At 40.2% G+C, this 20631-nt stretch overlaps 1 protein-coding gene across 1 annotated transcript in view; it reads right to left on the bottom strand.

Moving 5' to 3' along the window:
* LOC131776135 (uncharacterized) overlaps nt 1-20631 on the bottom strand; it is a 25218-nt gene extending 4587 nt beyond the window's left edge. Inside the window, 25 exon segments of the mRNA XM_066168122.1 lie at nt 74-464; nt 810-1038; nt 1751-1884; nt 2195-2342; nt 2547-4061; nt 4582-6829; nt 7440-7595; nt 8032-8219; nt 8402-8506; nt 8649-8769; nt 8895-9027; nt 10675-10974; nt 11142-11760; nt 12184-12450; nt 12920-13174; nt 13283-13360; nt 13671-13857; nt 13997-14082; nt 14410-14450; nt 14846-15001; nt 15248-15519; nt 15889-15998; nt 16356-16534; nt 16777-17027; nt 20407-20631. Of these exon segments, the coding sequence (XP_066024219.1) occupies nt 74-464; nt 810-1038; nt 1751-1884; nt 2195-2342; nt 2547-4061; nt 4582-6829; nt 7440-7595; nt 8032-8219; nt 8402-8506; nt 8649-8769; nt 8895-9027; nt 10675-10974; nt 11142-11760; nt 12184-12450; nt 12920-13174; nt 13283-13360; nt 13671-13857; nt 13997-14082; nt 14410-14450; nt 14846-15001; nt 15248-15519; nt 15889-15998; nt 16356-16534; nt 16777-17027; nt 20407-20538 (8301 nt within the window). The 5' untranslated portion in view covers nt 20539-20631.

Genomic DNA, 20631 nt, shown 5'->3' with positions numbered 1-20631 from the left:
TCTTCTGCAAGCCTTATTACCAGTTCTTTTAATAATTTTAGCGACTCAAACGAGCGTTAAATAAATCCTTTACCTGGTCTCCTTGCTTCACAGTTTTAACAACCTCGTCATCATTTCTGACACTTTCAAAACGTACATCGCCAAGACCAGCACCCTGTATGTCCATCATCTTTGCTTTCTCGTTAAATAAAAGCTCAGCTGAGTCTCCTTGTGGAAGTCTGGTCACGATCACCTTTCCATTCCAGTCGTACGAGAAATGTGTTCCATAGATTAGCTTGTTTTTCTTGTTAAAACCTGTTATGTTACTCAGGAGTCCATACTGGTTCCACGAGTACTTGACAGTGGATGAAGTAGGGTAAACAATACCTGTAAGATCGCCGTGGACGTTGTACGTGTAACGAGTGATTTGTTCACCAACTGTGACCGACAAAAGAGACCCGGTATCCCAACTGTATGTGTAGAAACTGCGGGTAAAATAAGACAAGACGTTCAATTTTTAAATATTTCAAAGCGTAATGTACAAATGAAAGTCTACATCCTTAACTGACTTCTCCATCAACAGTGCTTTCAGGGCCAATACGAACAGACTGGACGCAAAAACTTCATACAAACATAGAGTATAAAACATCCCAACTGGATAGAGGTAGCCCAGTTGGCTGTATACAAAGCGTAGCCAAAGAGTTTAAGTGGGGGCAACTGAGAACAAATCCAGTGGGTAGCAGGGTGGAGGGCCTGGACCCGGGACCACGTAGCCTCCGTGGTAATTCACATTCTCGAAGGTTTGACAAGGGAAGGAAAAACATTCTTACCATCTCTGTTTTTTATTCGATCCATCTTCATATTCAGCCTCTCGTACAAATCCTTTGTCGTTGTATTTCACAGAGATTTTTCCTCCGGACGAATGAGTGAAAGTCGAGGATCTGTTTTGTGAATATTCGACGGTGATCGTCTCATTACCTCTCTGAATCTCCTTCAGGTGATTCATGACAGAATCAAAGATGAACACAGTTGAGGTGCTGGAGTCGGTGAAGCGAACGTCTAAGTAGAAAAGAAGAGTGGATAATTTTATCGTGTCAGCTAGATTGTGTATAAATAGAAATATCAACAGTTTTTTTTATGGTATATGTCGAAAGAAAGAGGTCTTTTGCTTGCACCAACGAAAAGGTGGCGAGGCAAATAAGTAAATCTTCCTAACGTGCCATGGCAAATATGATAATTTTCAAAGGGGAAAATTTCTAAAGGAACTATGGTGCTGCTGCGGTGCTGGGGGTACTTCGCCCACCATTCCTGTTTTCCCATCCATCCACGCGAGCTCAGGTTCGGCAGGAAGACAAAAACAGAGATCTGTCGCGAATGGAACGCACACGTTTCGATAATTCCGGAAATTCCATCCAAGAGGGCACACTGAAAAGGTATTCCTAAATTTTCGAAAGCTTATCTCGGAACTTCTCCGTTCCATTCCATTTCAGACCGGAAATCTTGAAAATTTTGGTTGCATGGAAAGAGACTAATGTCTACATGTCCATGAAGACATGAGGACCACGTCAGCACGCGTTCTAACTCAGCTTCCCGTCTCAATTCCTCCTCCTTTTTTCGACACTTTTCGGTGAGTCATGATCTCTGAATGTTCATCTTATCGTAATTTAGGGCAAAAAAAACATACTGTGAATCCCAACGTTTTGTGGGTGGTTGTAACTGTAAAAATAAATAGAAAACGATGATACGAATTCAAACCGCAAATGATTCTCACCTGTGTTGTTGATAGTGATCTCCTTTCCATCAAACGACCTGTACAGCCCAGCTGTGACAACTTTAAACACCAGCTCTTCGCGTAATTGCACAATTTTAATAGTTTCAGGTGTAATTTGTGTGATCGCAGTCTCCCTTATAAAGTCAAAGGATAAAATAAATTAAAATCCTAATGAAGAAAGAGAAGAGCCGATAAAGACAATTCAAAATAAGACAACAACCACAAACAACCTCTGGGCATGATATCAGCATAACTCATGGTTATAGCTCGTTAGTGTATTTTGAAGTTTTCATATGATATGCTGAAAGACTCGGCCCTACTAAATACCACCTCCACTTATTAGTTGCCTCCTCTTAAAAGACTCCTTCCTATCATCGTCATCGTTTTCATCATAGTTAGAGTTATCATTAACACGTTTATAAACAGCAACTGTGGTTTTCTTACCACCAAGGGGCAATCCAACCAGCACCAAAAGCGCCCTTTTGTCTTCGTTTTGATATCAGCGGACTGTAGATTCTTTGTAGCAACAAAGGCAAGGCCAAATCTACAGCGGTCTGACCCGTTATGTCATCTTCGGTTAACAACGGATCGCCTTTAAAAAAAATACAGAAAACATTTATGCAAAATTTGAAATGTGCAATTTCTACACTCAAACGTACAGTATTTGAATAATTGGCTGAGAATGATTTAAAAAGTTAGCAAGCTCAAATTTACAAGCCACAAACAAGTAAATGTTTATCCAGACTTGTTCTTTTCTCTGAAGTATTTTTTTTCGAAGAAAAAGATGATCTCTCACCCGTCAGTTTTCCGTTTGCAATATCAAGTTGGAACTGAATAAGATCATCCACCAAGTTGACTCTTCTTCCAGACTTGCTGAGTAAGGTACTGACCGCTGACATCCTGTGTTGGAATGAAGCGGCTGTCTTCCCAACAGCAATTAGAAAATTCTCCCAAACTGGAGCCCACAGTTCGCTGCTTAGAAACTCTGGTTTCAGATCTTCACTGCTGTTCAGATAAGGATGAGGCTTGTCGTTTTCATCTAACCTTTGAAGACTGAATGTGCTTTGTGTCACACCGCCTGCACGAGACTCGAAATCAAATACCATTTCCCCATGAGCCTTTGGAGGCAAAATACCGCCTGGACCTTGAAAGGGTTGGGCTAAAAACACCACAGTGGAAGAGAACTGGCCGGATGATAACGCTTTTTGAACAGGGCGGAGTTGAGCTTGGCCACCGATAACACGAACAGCCAACACAGGGCTAACAATGTCAGTGTCTCCAACATTTTCATAGGTGACCGTTATCACGCCTGATGAATCCACAAGCAGAGCTTCTGGAAAATCTGCATACGTTTCTAATCGTCCAGCTTCGCTACTTGTTATGACCAAAGAACCAGGCAATGTGGCTTCTTCTTTTGACTCAATGTTGACAAGTTTCACATGGAATGTGGTACCAATGGTTAGGTTTCCTGTGATGAAGGTCGCATATACTTCAATTGAGCTCATTCGATACACCTTTACTGCTTCGACAAAGTTATCTTCAGACGATGGATTTACGAGAAAAGCTTCCAGATTTTGTCCAAACAAGGCTCCCTCTAAGCGCAACGTGGCGTTTCCCATTGGAGCCACTTGATTTGGGAATACCCGAGTGATTTCAAATTTTGCAATGTGCGAACACAATCGTGATGGCTTGGTAATTGGCCCAGAGACGGACGTATCTTGTCGGCGGGTCATCAGAACGTAGTATTTTCCAAAGATTGTTTCGGGAATGACCACCTCTTGGTCGGCTGACAGGGCAAGCCTTGATCCACCATCATATTGGTAAGCATTTGCCGGTTTAGAGTGTCTGACGTAGAGGTCATGGAATGCATCATCATTACTGCTATTTATAGAAACAATGAGAGTCTTTTTATCTGGGACATTGTCTATGAGAAAAGAAGATTGTTCGTCTGGCTTTAAAGTGACATCCACGCAGCCGTCGAGAGGAAGAATTGGAAAAGTAACATTTATATTTTTTGACCCAACAGCAATGTTATTTTGGAGGTTTTGATCTAGAATGTTACTTCGGGTTTTCACGAGGCCGCGATATGCGCCCAGAGCTGTCAGCGGCAGCCCACTTGTTGTGGAGTATGACGTGTCTCGGTTTGAACCTCTATTGTAGGGTTCCAGGATGACATATGAACAGATTGGATGGCCTAATCTAACGTCTTCTATCTGCCATTTATCGTCTTCTGATAAGTAAACAGTATCACATTTATATCCTTCGGTGCGTTGACTTCCATTGTTCCTTATCCTCCAGTTTACTGTGACATCTGAAAGAAATGTTGGTAATTTTGCCTTGGTTATTAAAGTAATCATCATGATCAGCACTTTGGGGGAATGGAAAAATAGATGAATAGATAGAAACATGGCTGGGACTGATTATAAAGTTGGCTCGCTCAAGTTTATCACAGGATACGATTCAGTAAAGGGTTTAAACCCAAGAGTAACATTTGATAGTTTAGTCTGATCGTTCAGGTGAGAGTGGTCCACAGAAGGAATTTTCTCGGTGCTACTGACTAACGTTTCTACACCTTGGCGGAAGTCGTTATCAGAATTGAGTAAATAATATTTTTTTCGATTTTCTAAGAATGATCACATAAATTGATTAATCAGTTTTGCCGAGATATTATTTGCTGTCACTCATTGGGTAAGCGCATAATACGTCGTACGTACAGCCCACGCACGGAGTGATGAAATCATTGTTTTCTTTATTTTTTAATGGTCTTGCAAAAAGAGATGGCAGCATTTAGCTTTTCCACTTAGGGGTGTAATGTTTTAAATAGTTCTTACCTTGGCCATAAGAGAATTCTCCACCAGACGAGGAAACAGACAGTACCGCCAAGTCACTACTGAATGTCTTGTTTATTTTTATCAGCCGGTAAGCATCGTTGTTCTGTTCATCACTCTCCCAGATGGCGCTTTTGCTGTCCACTGACAGTAACAGGTAGTAATCCAAATCAAGAGTGTCAAAGGGAATGAAGACCTCAGCGCTTAAGGACACGGTGTCGTTCACGGCGAGATTGGTTGCTCTAACAGTGGCAAGTTTCCGATCAAATGGGTCGATCAGCACGTCCTGGCTGAGATACAGCGCATTATACCACGCACCCCATACAGGTGATTCCCCGGTGTTTGTGACGTTGAAAGTGACATTTAATGGCTGACCGCCACGCGTTTGCACCTTTGAGTCTCCCAGTGAGCCTTGCAGATCTGGTAACAATCCTTCTGTTATAACTATGGGCGTCAGAACAGTTGGTGTCACCGTTGGTAGCGTGACATTAGGCTGGGTGACATTAGGATGTGTAACGTTAGGTTGCGTATTATTGATAGGTTCAACAGTGTCTGGCCGCGGTGTAAAAGGACTGTGGATGTCAGCAAAGCCATGAATGAAAGCCGATGAACGAAATCCATGTGGAATTGAAACGTTGATAGTTTTTTCATAAAACGATTTAGCTTTCAAGGCTCCTATGTGGGGAATATCCTTTAATTTCGTTCCTTTCTCTATGATCTCTGTTCGATTTGCATCCTTTCTGTCATAAGCGTAAAGCGCATCTGTCCATGATGTTTTCTTCGTTGCAGCAACTCCCACGTTCTTTACCTGAAACTTGATGGAGAAAGGAACTCCAAGTGTAATCTGAGACGGTAAACTTGAAATAATAGTCAAGATTAATCTGGGAGCCGGGGGAGGCGGAAGATTGAGAGGGTTCCTTGAAACACCGATATTATTTGAGGTTCCAGAGACTTCAGAGAGGGTCTTCTTGGAGTTTGTGACCACATGTAGGTAAAACTTTCCTATTATATTGTCGCTAATCTGTAGAGCAGCGGAAAGCTGGTACTCTTGCTGTTCATCTAGTTTAGCAGTAACGGTTTCAGACGCCATAACACGAGCATCTTTGCCATCGATGACGCCTTTTGAGGAAGAGATTGTAACGCTGTCCACCCAAGTCAAAGGCTCGCGCATCGAGCTTCCAAAGTTTGCCACTGACCAATACACCGTCAGGAAACGACGCTTTTCTTCAAAAACAAAAGATGTATCTACAACGGCTAAGTCTGGCAGTGGTTTAGGTAAAATTTCTGCACGAATCCAAGCTAAGTTGTTCATCTGCGAACCTTTTTCAACTATTGAGCCGTCTTCATTGACTTTCAAAACAAAATAATAAGTTCCAGATATATCAGATGGTAACTTCGTAAATGAAACCTTGGTGTAACTTTGACCAGGACTTATAGCTTGTCTGAAGAAGGCGTCAGCGAGTTTTGTTGAGTTATTTTGTACGGTTGGAGATTTTGACAGGTAAACCGCGTCTTGCCAGGATTTCTTCAGTGTGCTTCCTGTTCCATTGTTTTCAACAGTCCATTTCAACGAAACTTCAGAATCACTCAACAGGACTTCCTTACGGGACAACAAAGTAAAGTTTGCCACAACGAGATTAGGCAGAACTTGTGGAAATGTCACATTTCCAGAGGATCTGATGTTGCTCTTTAGGTCATTTTCTGTGACTGAACCATACGTATTAGTTTTAACGAATATAAACCGCTGACCAAAAAGATCCCTGTTTATGCGTATGGGTCCTGTATCGATGCTGTATTGTTTACCAGATCCCAGGTTGACTCTGTGAGGGAAATCTCCCAACCATATTGTATTGCTTTGCGAAAAATGAGCATGCGGCGAGATGTAGAGTGAGTCGAACCACGGTGCCTCGGTTGTTATTCCCTTTCCAACGTTTTCAACCGTAAAAGAGACATTCAAGTAGGCTTGGACGTCGTCAGCGGTTACAGAAGCGTTGACATGCGTAACGGTCAGGTCGGGTAGCCTGCGAGTGACATTCACCTGGACAGTTTTCTCGTTATTATGGTTAAAGATGAATTCAAAAACGTCATCTTCATAATCCGTGAATACAGTGATGTTGTATTGCCCAGTTTCCCAACTAGAAGGTATGAATTGATTCACAGTTCTAACGTACCACGAGGAGGGCGGAAACAGCCCTGAAAATCGGGTGACTCCAAGAACTTCATTTCTTAATGATGCAATATTTGTGATAGTCTGTGAAAATGAAAGCAAAATAGGATTTAAATGATCTATCTATTTGTGTACGTCAACATACCCACAGATATATATAATCTTGTTGATCTGTCGTTCGAACTTTTGTAAGCAATAATTCAGAGAACGATAGTCCACCTGTGTAATACCCGATGAAAGATTTCAGATTTGGGAACAGGCAACGCTCTCAATGAAACCACAAAGGGTTTCTACATGCCTGGTGATTTACTTTAAAGGGGGGAAGGGGGAGCTTATTCATCCTAGGGAGCCCTTTCAACAGAATTTTATTTTTCATTTTTCTTTGATAGATTTAGTTTTTGACATTACAATATATTTCATTCCATCTAATGTTTGAACCGGGAACTTCTCTTTGGTTATAGATAACTTGTGTTTTTCGAAAGTCAATAACTCATAGGCCCAACTAATCATGAAACTCCATGCTGCCTGGAGGAGTCATGGGAACGACTAAAGTTTGGTGTTCGTGGACTAAGAGTATTCATGGATTCCATCCAAGGAGCAAAGATCACGAGGCAATTGCTCACGGCACTGATGTGATGAAAAATTCGAAGAGGTAAAGGAACCCTTATGATTCCACCGATAGCTTCCCACTCACCACACGATCTCTCCACCAGTAGTAAAATGGTTCCCCAAGGCCTTTGTTCGAAACGTTAAAATGAACTTCCATTACATCTCCTGTGTAGTAATTTTCCAGTGTCGTGATGGAAGTAACAACCAGATCTGGGGGAGGGTTTAAGTGTATTCGCATCGCCTGCAAAATAACGCAAGATGTAAGTTTTATGTAATTTGTTAGTTAATCTTACCTGAGAATCATCCTTTCTAAATCTCAAATTTAGAAACTAAAAAAATACTAACTTCGATCGAGCTTGAACTCATTCCTCCCAGATGCTATTGGGGCACTAATTCCAGTACTATTTGGTTTCGAATTCTCTTTTTCTGATCAGAATTTTTAATGAAATGAATTTCATTTGCCTTCTTATTCTATGATCAATTTGGAGTTGTAAAGACAAACACGTTAATACACTTTCTCGAAGATAAAAAATCACACCCAATTGGACAACATCTATGGGATTAGCCTTTCCTGAGGTCTAGTATGATTTATTTCATATCTGATGTGTGGCACGTAGGATAGGCTATAGAAGTCATGAGAGAACGTTCCTAATCACTCGATTTGGTTGGCCAATTACCTGCACTTTAAGATTGTCACCCTCATTGTTGTGCTCAAAGACATGATTGTAAACGTCCGTTACTATCAAAATCGAAAAATTGCCATAGATTGCGTTGGGCAGAGTAATGGGCTGTTTCCGCTTATAGCTTGCACCAACAGACAGTGTTCCATGATGGTAAAATGTGCCAAGGATCCAGTCAGACCAGTCTGAACAGAAAAAGAGGAATTACAGAGTTACTTTGATTTTACAGTCTTGAAATTTTCATTTTTAAGAGGTTAAAATCATTGCAAAGCACAGGCTAAATGATACAGATATTTCATTTCTGTCTCTTGTTGAAGAGTACCCTCAAAATAAGTACGTGTAGATAGGATTTAAGGAAGACTCTAACCTCTTTTGTCATCCTTAGACAGGTAAACTCTATCATACCATGCACCATGGGCAGTTACGCCCACTCCAACGTTTTTCACTGTCCATGTTATGTTGATGGCTTTACCTATAGGAAAGCAAAAAATTATCTAGGTTTTAATCACACCTAGGCTGAACATACACAGCAGCTGACATTTAGGTTATAACAAAGCAGAACCATTCAATTATTTATTAATAATTTACTCAACTACTGTTAGAGAGTTCCTCACCTGAAAGCGATGGACTTGGGAGCACAATTTTAACAACTTTCAGGTTTGGTGGGGGAGTGAGCGCCACCTGCACCGGACTGTCACCTAACAGCAAATCGTTAGCACGGTTGATATCACTTATCTGCAACAAAAGGAAATTCAATGAATGTGCTATTTACATTCATTTCAATACCAATTCACATCTTTGAACTGAGAAGGCAAGAACGATTTTGCATATTGTTAAAAAGTAATTTTCTTAGTACTTACTCTGTTGTACCTATCCGTTTGAACGAAAACATAAAACACGCCATAATCGTCAACTCTAAGTTGAACTGTTCCCCTTGCAGTATAACCATCATTTTGAAAGAGAATCTCCTTGCGTCGTACAGTTGTTGCACGCCTGGGATCAAAATGTGGAAGTTGTTCTTAGTTTCAGAGAGCAAGATAGGTAACCATGAGAACGAAAGATTATAACCGCAACAATAATGATAACGAATAGGAAATAAGTGAAATAAAGGTAACGATAGTATTAGCGTGGTGCAAGAGATATAGATGATAATACATGGGCGCGCGTAGATATGGAATTTCTCTTCGAGTGTTCAACTTGATAACTCACGGTTTAGCGTAGCGAACGAGTGAGATGTTGCGTTGAACACGAGAAGAGAAATTCCATATCTACAAGCAATCATGCATTATTTTGTTTATCACATAAACCAAATAGCCCTTTACTGACAAGAAAAGCCGACTTAATTAATAAATGAAAATAAATGAATCGGCAATCCCCAAGTAACAATCGTAGAGTGCGTTGGCGCTAACTCTTAAGATAGAAAAATACGTTGAATCATGATAACAAAAACAACAATGGTCGTAATTTTCAATTTAAAAATTCTCATTTATTGACTTTGTCTTTAACGACAGAAAGAAGTCTTTCAGGTAAACGGCCAAAATCGGCCAATGGCAAATCTTCCAGTTGACGATTTTCATTCTCAGCCGCGAGAAATGCCAACACCAAAGCCACTGAATACTTAACTTTCGGTTTATCTTTTGGTAAATTATTTTTTCCCCTTCTAGGAAAGTTTGAACTTCAGCGATACGGATTTTTTTAGTGTTTTAACCGCCACAATCCGAGAAAGTTCCGACAAACTACCTTGCATTGAGAATCGTGAAGGCTTTGCCGTTCAAGGTGAGTGACGTGCCAGCAGCTGATTGGCTATGTTACTGCGGCATTCCCACTTAGTGGTTTTTTTTCCCTTTACGTTCCTAATTGCATTTTTGTGTTTTTGCACGCACATTTTTCTTATTGTTTTCGCATTCTTTTCACTCACGGCGATTTGTATTCTGTATTTGTATTTTCCGCATAATTATGCTTTGTTTTATTTCCTTCGTAAAAGTTTCTCAAAAAAATTGAACATTGGAGTATCAGAGTGCATTATGTTTATATCGATTCCTTCACTGCAATAATCTTTTAGTTTTTCCGTCCTTCATGCTCGCAAGTCACACGACGTTTGTAAGTGACTTTCCTTGTCCGATTTTATTTCCTCTGTTATTTTGCGTTTTCCTCTTCCTTCTACTTGGCAATAACTTGTAATTATTTGTTCCTTTTAGCAACCACGATCAACCGTAATGTAAATAAATTTTAAAGCGTTCACGTGTTGAAACCTGACTTTGTTGGCAGTCACAGGCTATAGCAAAGCGCGTGAAAAAATACCAAATTTTTTCACGTGTGTTATTACGGCTTCTCCTTGGGCCAGAAATCCCTGTATAACACCGCATTTTATGTGATAATGTAAATTTATTTTCTCGTACGTGGTGATGATAACGATAAAGTTATTGTTTACCAGCAAGAGCACGAGAGTATATGCTAATCATACACGATGTTACCAAAATAATTTGGCAAGAAAAACAGTTAAGTAAAGCGACTTTCTTGTTTGATTGGTCAAGTGTTTAAAACTCATTTCAACAGCTGCCTTTTTGTTTTGGTTATAAAAAGTCCGTTTCCTATAGATAATTAAATTCAATAGCAATAAAATCAGTATTTAAAACCAACCTTGCGTTACGGAAGTCAGTACTTTTTCCAATGTACACTGCATCATACCACGTCTTAAATGCATTTCCCACCTTACCAATATTTCGAACTACCCACGACACTTCAAACTTCAGACCAGAAAAAGCGTTTGGAGGTACTATGACCTTCTCAACTTTAAAATCCGGAAAAGCCCTGGTTTGGAATCCCCAGATGGGACTGGGTACCAGAGCACCTGAACTCAGAACGTATTCAATTCTCCACAGCATCTTAGTGTCGGCGGGGTAGCCTGGGTAAGAGGGAGCATATCTTCGATAATAAGTCCTGAAAGAAGATTATTAAATTAGCCATGAGCTACAGAAACTGTAAAATAATTCACACATCAGTTCGTCGTGCTGTGGTTGTTCAAGAACTCTGTGGTTAAATAATTTTTTTTCTTTTGGAAAGCATTACAAAAAAAAGAAAGATGATTTATTCATTTATCAACATACCAGTGAGTTGGTGATGAAGGCTTTGTAGATCCGTATTGCCAGAGGTAGACGTTGTAACTAGCAGACCCTGGATACCGAGGCCACTCGAGCGATTCTCTCAGCGCCACATTAACCTGTCCATTTTTGGGATAGTCTGGCAACTGAAGAGCTAAGATCCGAATCTGTTGGATAACAGATACTTGCTTCCCACAGTCATCTGTAATCGTCCATGTTCTCTTAAAGGTCCTAGCGCAAAGAATTGTGGGAACAGAATCTACGTGTGTTATCGTGATTGGCCGATCGCACGGATGAGTGACATTAATGGCATCCCGCATATCTTGCTGTTGTTCGTCAAAGCTTCCGCAAGCAATGGTGACATTACCTTGGTAAGTCACTGTCGGTGGCCTGAGGTTGATGAGATTGATATTCTGTATTTTGGAGGCACTGTTACCTGCTTGATCTGTTGCGGTCCATTTTCTTTGAAAGCTGCAGTTACTTCCAGGAAGATCTTGGTGTCTTAATGTTATGTTCGATCCTTCGCTGTCGTTGACTGAAGGTTTGCCGAGGGTTGATGAGCTGAGATCTGAATTGCAATCCACTGTTTGAGAAGCTATGTTTGAGATAATCGGTGGCTGTAAATCTGTTTGTGAAGGTTGAGACGAAAGGAATAAAACCCGAATAAGTCAAGTTGATCAAATTATGGATTGTTACAAGGCTCTCTACAGAACTATGTCATTGATGCGGTTTTAAGACATGCAGGAAATGGCACTGCAAAAGAGACTTTATCATGTGAAGCTTCAGAAAATTGAGAACTGTTTCTTAATCCATGTTGTTAGATTACGGTGATTTTAACTATCTGGTAAACGCTTAGCAAGATGATATTAATATCGCAAAATTTTTTCTTAGGTCACAATGATTTCAGATGAGCTGTTCCTCTATACATTACTTTTCCATTGACATCCTTTCCACCCATTCCCCCTCCCCTTCCCCCCCCCCCACTAATTTTGTTGTTACCAACAAAAGTGCAAAGTTTTTTTCTTTAACCCAGGGAGGATTGACTTACCAACTTTCCACTTATAACTAGTCGGATTTCCCTGGTTCCCGACGTCATCCGTTCCCCGTACATAAAAAACGTAGGTCTTTCCGTTCTGCAGATTGCTGGCCGTGTATCTGTTGCTGTTGCACTGTGAATATGTGGGATTGTTACCATGTTGACGTACAGAGCATTCAAACGAACAGGTTTCTCGACAGTTGAAGCTGAACGTAAATGAATTTTGATTGCTAACAGTAGCGGGCTTTGAAGTTATGATAACGATGGGTGGTGTGCGGTCTGAAAAATGAAATAAAGAAAAAACAGCAAAAACTAAGAAGGCATTGAATTTTTAATCTATGCATCGATCATGAATTTCGGATTGAGCTTTCTATGTCTTTCTTTCTGCGTCGCGTAAGTTACATTGAAAAAGCTGCATATTCTCTAAGACATCATCTCTCAATCACGAAGTTGCTTCACTGGTTTCATACATAGTTACTTTTTTCAAAAGATGATAAACGAACCTCCTTTGATCAAATCGCTTGGCTGCCATAACTATTATCGTTTCAGTACCCTCATCAAGTGTTTGTCTCCATTTCAATAGAAAAATTAATTGTTTCAACATATCTACCAATCATGAATGTCTGGTTGGCGCCGCCGAGTTTTCCGCCAGTTCCGTTTACTGAACAAAAATCATTTCAGCATCCTATTCAAGCTTTTACCTCCATTTCAGTGGTTTTAATAACACGGGTCTCCACTCTCGACATACCTACAAACCATGAGTGTCTGGCAGGCGGTGCGGAGTTTCCCGCCAAATCTGTTAACTGAACATAAATGCTGTAGAAGCCCTCGGTTAGATTGCTTCCAGTCCACGACCAATTGCATGGCTGACCAAAGAGCAGGGAAGGAGTTTGCACTGTGCACTGAGCTGTAACATTTTCGTTTGCTGTCCAAGTGATTTGAAAGTCACCTCCAGAACGAGATGGAGCATTAATGAATGTTAAAACAGGTGGGGTGATATCCTCTGTAAAAAGACAAATAGTTTGATGATGATAGTGTAATAACAAGAGATTATAAACAGTTTATAATCTATTGACAATAGTTGTTAGTAATATCAGAAATAACAACGTACTTATCTTTATCCTCATGGTGTAAGGATCTGTGATGGCAGGCGACTCAGCACCACAGTAGGTAACACCTTTAGCCACACCTGCAAGGGAACCAGAAAATGTCGTCAATATGACATTTGCTTTGACTTCAGGCTTGATTAAAAACCTTTGATGCAGTTTCTCAAATTTTAGCCGCTTTTTCTGCAACAAATGTTCTAAGGACAAAGTTCTTAGATCATGGAACGATTTGGAGAAAACACGATTCTCCTCCGGGCTTCAATAGGTACAGTTATCAAATTGATAATTCAGGAAAAGTTTGGAGAAAGTTGTATGGAGGCGATTTCATTGGGTGATAGGTTCAACATCTGTTACATAAACTGTATGATCATGAGATAAATTCAGTATCCTTACCATGATCCATTGTTAAATAGTAACTCTCTTTCTCTGTAAAGGTCAGCGACGTCGTGAACTGAATAGTCCGCCCCAGACTCCCAACTGGATATAACACCCCGGCAGTAATGGCCACGTCAACACTGAAAACAACTGTGCCGTCAGATCGATGGATCCGGATGTGGCTGCTTCGTGTAGGACGCACGAACTGTAATAAACATTTTGATAGATTTAAATCATATTTGAGCATCAAATACCACAGAACCTATAAATTTCAGCCGGTGTTCTATTCTAGGTTTCAATCATTATGAAACTCTCAAACTCCCTCAGATAATACTTCAAGGCACCTGTTTGTCAAAAGTGATGGTCCATTGACTTGTGTCGGGAAGAACCTCTCCTTGTGGTGAGAGACTAGCAAATTGTGGAGGCGCAACTAGCAAAAAAAATAAATAAACATAGGCAAGTTAGGCGTACAAACCATGTGATCAACTGACATTAGAAATTAAAATTTCAATCCTCGTCCCAATCTGAAACCTCAGAGGGGCCTTGTTCGACGGCCTTGAGTGTGGCTATGGGCCTGGTGTAGCAGACACATCGAGTCCTCTTCTCGATGTCGGGGAATCGGGGAATTCCAGTGGGCCAATCAGGTTAATCGAGAAATTCCAGTGGGCCAGTCAGATTAATCGAGAAATTCCAGTGGGCCAATCAGATTAATCAGGCTTTACTTCAAGTAACGATAATGAATTAAGATAACTTTTACCTCCAACAAGCAGATCGACGCATCTCTGTTCAGTTGTTACCCTAAACACAACATATAAACAAAATTGATTGCTGAAATTCTATAAGTAAATTAAAAGGTTTATAAATGAAAGAAAGAAAACCTTTCACAACTCTCATAAGATAGCTAGCACACCACTTCTTTAACAAGTTAAAGTGATACTCATCTAATTTCTCTTCACAGTATCACCCCTGAATCAAACATTAAGATCATGAGAATAAGGTAAATTACAAGCTTCTGATTGTTTGACAAATTCTCCTTTTAAGTATCATAAGAAATGTATAGCAAACAGTACGGAGAACTTGCATTCTGATGTTAGGGGGTAAAGGGTGAAATCGTATGTATTTCTTTCTATAATATGAACAATGTTTTATGTTTAACCGTGAATACAAGACAAAAAGACCAATGATATGAATACCCGGAATCCTCCAATCCCGTGAAACAAAACAGTTTGGTTTCTATCTCTGATGACATCGGTGTCCACGTAACATTGACGTAGTATTCCTGTGGTGCATACTGAGCCACAGGAGACTTGATGAATCCATGAGGACTGTTGGTAGTGACCTCCACAATTCTGGAATGATATTGCAAATACAGCAGGAAAAAATGAGAACTATGAATATATTTCCCTCAAGTTGCTTTAATGCTAAGTTAATCGCTTTTTGAATGCAAGCGAACGTTCATTCACTCGTCGAGAAAATTTAAGGGACAACTTCCTTTACATTTCACCTGCAATTTACGAGGTAGCCCGCGCAACTAACGGAACCTTTAGAGCCAGTACATCTACTTGGACTGTCTTTTACTTTTTGTTACCTTTTACCTTTTTGATGGTCCACCGGCTCGCACGATGATACGATCGAAGTATGTTCCTCCAAGAGGGATTCCAATACACGATCCCTCGGCCCGCGTGTATTCCGTGAACTCCGGGCGTTCATCACACGCTTCGTTTGAGTTGAACACGTACACCAAAAACTGCAACGGAATGCCACTCAATGGCTGTGTGTCTGTTGGCGAGGCAAAATCTTCGATCATGGCAGCAACAGCGTAAAAGCCTATGTATTCCGTTGCACTGTAGGTGATTCTGCATTCGCGCTATCAACAGAAACAGTGAATGTGTCAGAGGAAAAACAGTGCAAAATATCACGAAGAATGGAGAAACACATGTATAAGATAAAGCGACACAAAACGCTACATTCTCTCTCGGGGCACCGCTACCCAGCAGACCAAAGAAAAAATATCCTTTGTTTGTAACGCATGTTTTCCGGCACGTTTTGTAGGAGATTATAAATGATCTTTTATGCCGTAACTGATACGACTTATTTTGAAAACAAAGATCTACCCGACCAAAAGTGAGTACATCACATAATCAAAAATCATTTCGCAGCGCAGCCCTCGGAAAGGAGGCTAAATTTGAGTGATAACATACAAGTTCAGCTGATAGAAATGAGAAAATAATCGTACGTAAAACATGTATGCATTTGGTAACCCGTATCCTCCACATATTTGGCCACACTCTCCAGCGTTACTGTTCGCCCAACGACACCGCACCTCGTCTTTGTCATCGTCGGTCACTAGATAACAAAAATGTAAAAATATGGTTTTAGTATTTGTGGCGAAATAAAGATGTGATTAAAAGAAGAAAGACGTTCCGAAGAATTTCATGCAAAAAACAAAAACAAAAACAAAACAAAACCAAAGCAAAGTGAGAAACAAGGTTTCACATAGTAAGTGCCAAAAGAATAAAAAACAAGAGGGCCTAAAGGCTACAAAAAAACTCAAAACAATATCGAGAACTAGAAGAACAGGAGAAGAAGATGAAGAAGAATAAAACACAACGACAAAAAATATCAAGATAAGAAGAGAGAAGATATGACTGGGAAAAAAAAAGTTGGTAAACTTGCATTTGAGATTCTCTGAGGTACACATACCTGGGATAACAATAGAATGGTTACAACCGTATTTCAAACGAACAATCGGTGTCATTGTCGCCACTGGCGACGTATTCAAACGCCCAGTGTCACTTCTTCGAGTGAGGTTAACGTACATACGAAGTTCCCACGAAGCTCCTGATACAGGCACCAGAGCAATCCAGTCGCCTCCTGAATAGCTGCAAGATGTAAAAACAACAACCGTCAATTGAATATCGAGACTTCGAGATTGCATTTTTGTTTGTAGTTTTGGCTTAACTTCGCTCTGATCGGTGTACGTAATTGCATAATTCACTCTTCCCTCTAAACAATCACTGACAATCCCATTTCCCCCAATATTTACCTTTGAATTGATTGGCTACTAACGATAATAAATTTAAAGTCTTCTCAGTGATTTTGTAAGTACTCGATGATCACAAACCTGACTTCATAGTAGCGAGATGATGAGACGGGAAACGTATATTCAAAGCTGTTAGTGCCAGTTGTCCAGTCCTCTTGTACACTGAAATCCGAGCATTTGAAGTATAACACCCCGACGCTGCCATAGCAGCCAGATCTGCACTCTAAGTAGTCACGGAAGCCGATCAGCCAACCGGAGTTTATTGTATTTTGGTCACAGGATGTTTCCCTAGAGAAGGATCTTCGCCAACCCATCCGGAATGTTATGATCACCTGAAAATAGATTTAAATTACTACAACATTAATTTAAAACACACCGCTCGGTTGGCTCAGTTGGTTTAGCGCTGGGGTGTTGGGTACGAGAGAGAATGAAGGTTTGAACCTCAGACCAAACCAACTCTAGTGTCTTGAAAGAGATAGGAAAAATGTTTTGCATTTGAGATCTCATTGGTTAAAAAGTTTCTGGAAAACCTTTGAACTCAAACACTTGCTTAAGGACCTCAAGAAAGAACTGCAGGGACTTTTTCAGCCTTCAGAAGACGGAAAAAAACAATTGAAATTTAGCAACATGAATTCTTTCGAATTTTGAAATCAGCGCTTATACATGGTATGGTCTAAAACATGACCTCAACAAAAAGTTTCATTAACAGGACGAAGACCGTTTAAAATAGGAGATCGAACCCCACGATAAAGAAACATGCGAATTCCGTGATGCCTAGAAGAGACAAGACCGAACTGTCAATACTTTACTATGACAACAGAAACATTTCCTCGGCAGTAAGTGGTAACATTGCGAACTAGTGCGATTCAAGTTACCAGAGAAATGACCTTCCGAAGTTGTTTATTTTAGTTAATGCGACTGACAGCCGTATACGGCGACAAAACAAATGTTTTATATGGGGTTTTTTTTTTTTCAATTTTCATATATTTCTCAAGTTAAAAATTCACACTTTCGTTGAATAGAACACTTGGCTTTTGAAGGCTACAAAATAGAGGGTGGTTATATCCGTGTAGGTGTTTAGATGGTTAGTCGAAATCATATTGGAAGAAAACCTCTTAAATAATCTTTAATTAAGCCTGAGTGGTTTTCACTAGCGACGCAAGCTAAAGCGCAATAAAAACTGCTCTTATTTCACAATGAAAACGGGTTCAACGAAACCATAAACAAAAGTGCAAGCACAAGCGCAAAGATCAAAATGTTTCATTTTTCAAGAGCTTGTGTTTTTGCATGTCGACGTTTGTTTTCTCTCGGCATAATTACTTTTTGGTTGCCCTTCTACTTGCTTCTGCATGTGTATGTCTCACTAGTGAACTTCAATCGTTCTATGGTGCAGAGTTCTAAAAAAATATGTTTGTCACGACCTAGAAATGTCCCTGATTCCCTCCTTGGGTAGGCCCGAATGAAGAGGATTTAACGAACGGGACAGAAATTTCGTATCTTGCCACTCAGCAAAAACTCCTTGCAGACAATATTGAAATTCATTATGGAGCCCTGAACAAGCTTACCGACGTGCTCTCAGTTTTGCTTGATTTCACCGCCTTGTGCGTGAATGATTCGCCTCGAAAATGTGAGCATTTTGTTCTGAATACGTGTAACAAAGACACACACACGAGGAGAAACTTCCTAGCGACTTCCGTGCTAATAAAACCGTGTGGTAACGAAGACATGATTACTTTGTATAAGCAGGGAAGGGGCGATTTCTTTAAAATCCAGTCAAGCAACTAAGTGGAAGATGTTCTTTTCGTAGCCGTAAAAGGTCTATAAGGAAGGAGGAGAAATAGCAGGTGGCAAGCAAAACGCGAAGAGAATATTTGTTATTTTTAATAATTCAGTGTGATAACAAGCTCAATATCTGCCTTTGAAGTGCACCCGAGATGTCATAACCGAAACAACAAATCGACGCTTCACTACTTGTAATGGGGCACAGACACATTTTGATTTATGTGCCGTGAATCACGTTAGGCTCGCGATAACTTTTGAGGACTGCATGTTAGTAATAGCTGGGTTGTTTGTTTTGTTTCCTATTTTGAAGATAATGGTGTTATAATCGTCTAGGTGTCTAAAAATTTTTAAATCAGAACCACGACGAGTTACAATTTTAAAAATATGGTTGCTTTTTGGGGAGTAATTGGAAAGAGGCGCAGGCAGACAGATACAATACGAGTTAGACGCTCCAAGCGTACTGATTGGAAGCTTTAAAGATTACCACCATAGAAAAATCAGGAAATTTCTCTCCTTGAAAGCCAGGCATATACATCTTCAACTTTATGTGGCTTTGGTCCTTACTTCGATCGTTGCCTAAATAATGTTTCATCTCAGAGCAGTCACACCGCTCTCCCCACTCAAAACTCGCGAGGTGAGAAAAGAAGGTAGTCTATAGGAAAACTGTTCAGTGTGCTGCGCATCAAGACGTCAGTGAGCCAGATGATAAAGATAAATTCACTGCCAGAGCAAAGAACTGAGAGTAAAGCTGCGAAGTTTCGATCGTTTGCCTCTTCTACTCGATGCCATTACTTGGCAAACTAGCCTCCTAGATTTGGGAAGGCGGTAAGTGAGATATAGATGATTAAATTCATCGCAGCGAACATTTCCTCTTAAAAGCCAAGGCTATTTAATGAGCATGTAATTCGAATAACGCTAATTTTAAGCTTGAATATTCATTGAACATAATTTCTGAGAAAAGAGGGGTCATGATTCGCCCCGTACTTTATCACCACATCGTTTCAACCCAAAGTTAAGGTGATAGACAGTCAGACATACTAACTCAAATAATTTGGTTTCTTCCCGTTAGATTTGGTAAGGCAGTGAGAAACATAAATGATCTAATGATTTGATAAACACAATTGACTATTGCTCGCTGAAATGAACCTTTCTGCAAGCACAAACAATATTTAGATTCCGAGAAGGAATCACCCGGCAGGTTGTTTCATTTCAAATTTGAGAAGACAGGTAATGAGGAAATACTGTTTATACTGGCTCAAATAGTTAGGGTCCTCCCCTTAGATTTGGAAATACGTTAAGTGAGTAATGTTACAGACAGTTTATTATTTATGGTTCGCTGTAATGAGCCTGTACGTTTCGAGTGAGCGGCATCAAAATATTTAAATTCCGAGAAAGAACTATATTTAAATTCCGTGAAGGAATCATGAATCGTCTCCGAGTTATGCTTCATCACCTGACAGATTGTTTCATTCAAAAGTTAAGATGAAAGACTCTGAAGAAATGCTGTACAAACTGACTTAAGCAATTTGTCTTCTTTCCCTTAGATTTGGAAATGGGTGTAATGTTGCGCACATAGTTGATTATTTTTCGAAGTCGTAAACCTGTCTTCAAGCGTGAACAACATTTAAATTCCGAGAAAAAGGGGTCATGACTCACCACTGAGTCACCACATCATCAGATCGTCTCATTCGTAAAGTTAAGATGATATGCACTGAGAAGATATTGTATGTACTGCCTCAATTAATTTGGTTTCGACTCAGCAAGAATTCAACGTAGTTATGGGAGTCATCTGTGACGTTCGACCGTTTTATTAACATCGAAGGTTTTGTAAGGAAAAGCTGAATTTGTAAGGGCGATTTCTAGAAATGATGAATTCATATTTGGCGTGCGCACATCCGAGAGATGTGTATTTGGAAATGCAACTCTTACCTTCGTGCTTGCAGGGTTACTTGAATTGACGGGCTTATATGTGAATGAGCCGCCTCGAAAATGAGTACATGCTGTCCTATGTACGCTCACAAGGAATACGAGCAAAAAAGCAAACTTTACAGCGAGTTCCATAATCAAGCAGTTTACAAGGACATCTTTTGCTACATGCAGCAAATGTGTGCTTGAGGTTGAAGTTGAAGGAGTGGCTTCTTCTCAGAAAATGGA

Source organism: Pocillopora verrucosa, chromosome 6 (genome assembly GCF_036669915.1).
Source record: "Pocillopora verrucosa isolate sample1 chromosome 6, ASM3666991v2, whole genome shotgun sequence".
Taxonomy (NCBI): Eukaryota; Metazoa; Cnidaria; class Anthozoa; order Scleractinia; family Pocilloporidae; genus Pocillopora; species Pocillopora verrucosa.
The sequence above is the reverse complement of the archived record's forward strand: the minus strand, read 5'-3'. Positions and strand labels throughout refer to the sequence as shown.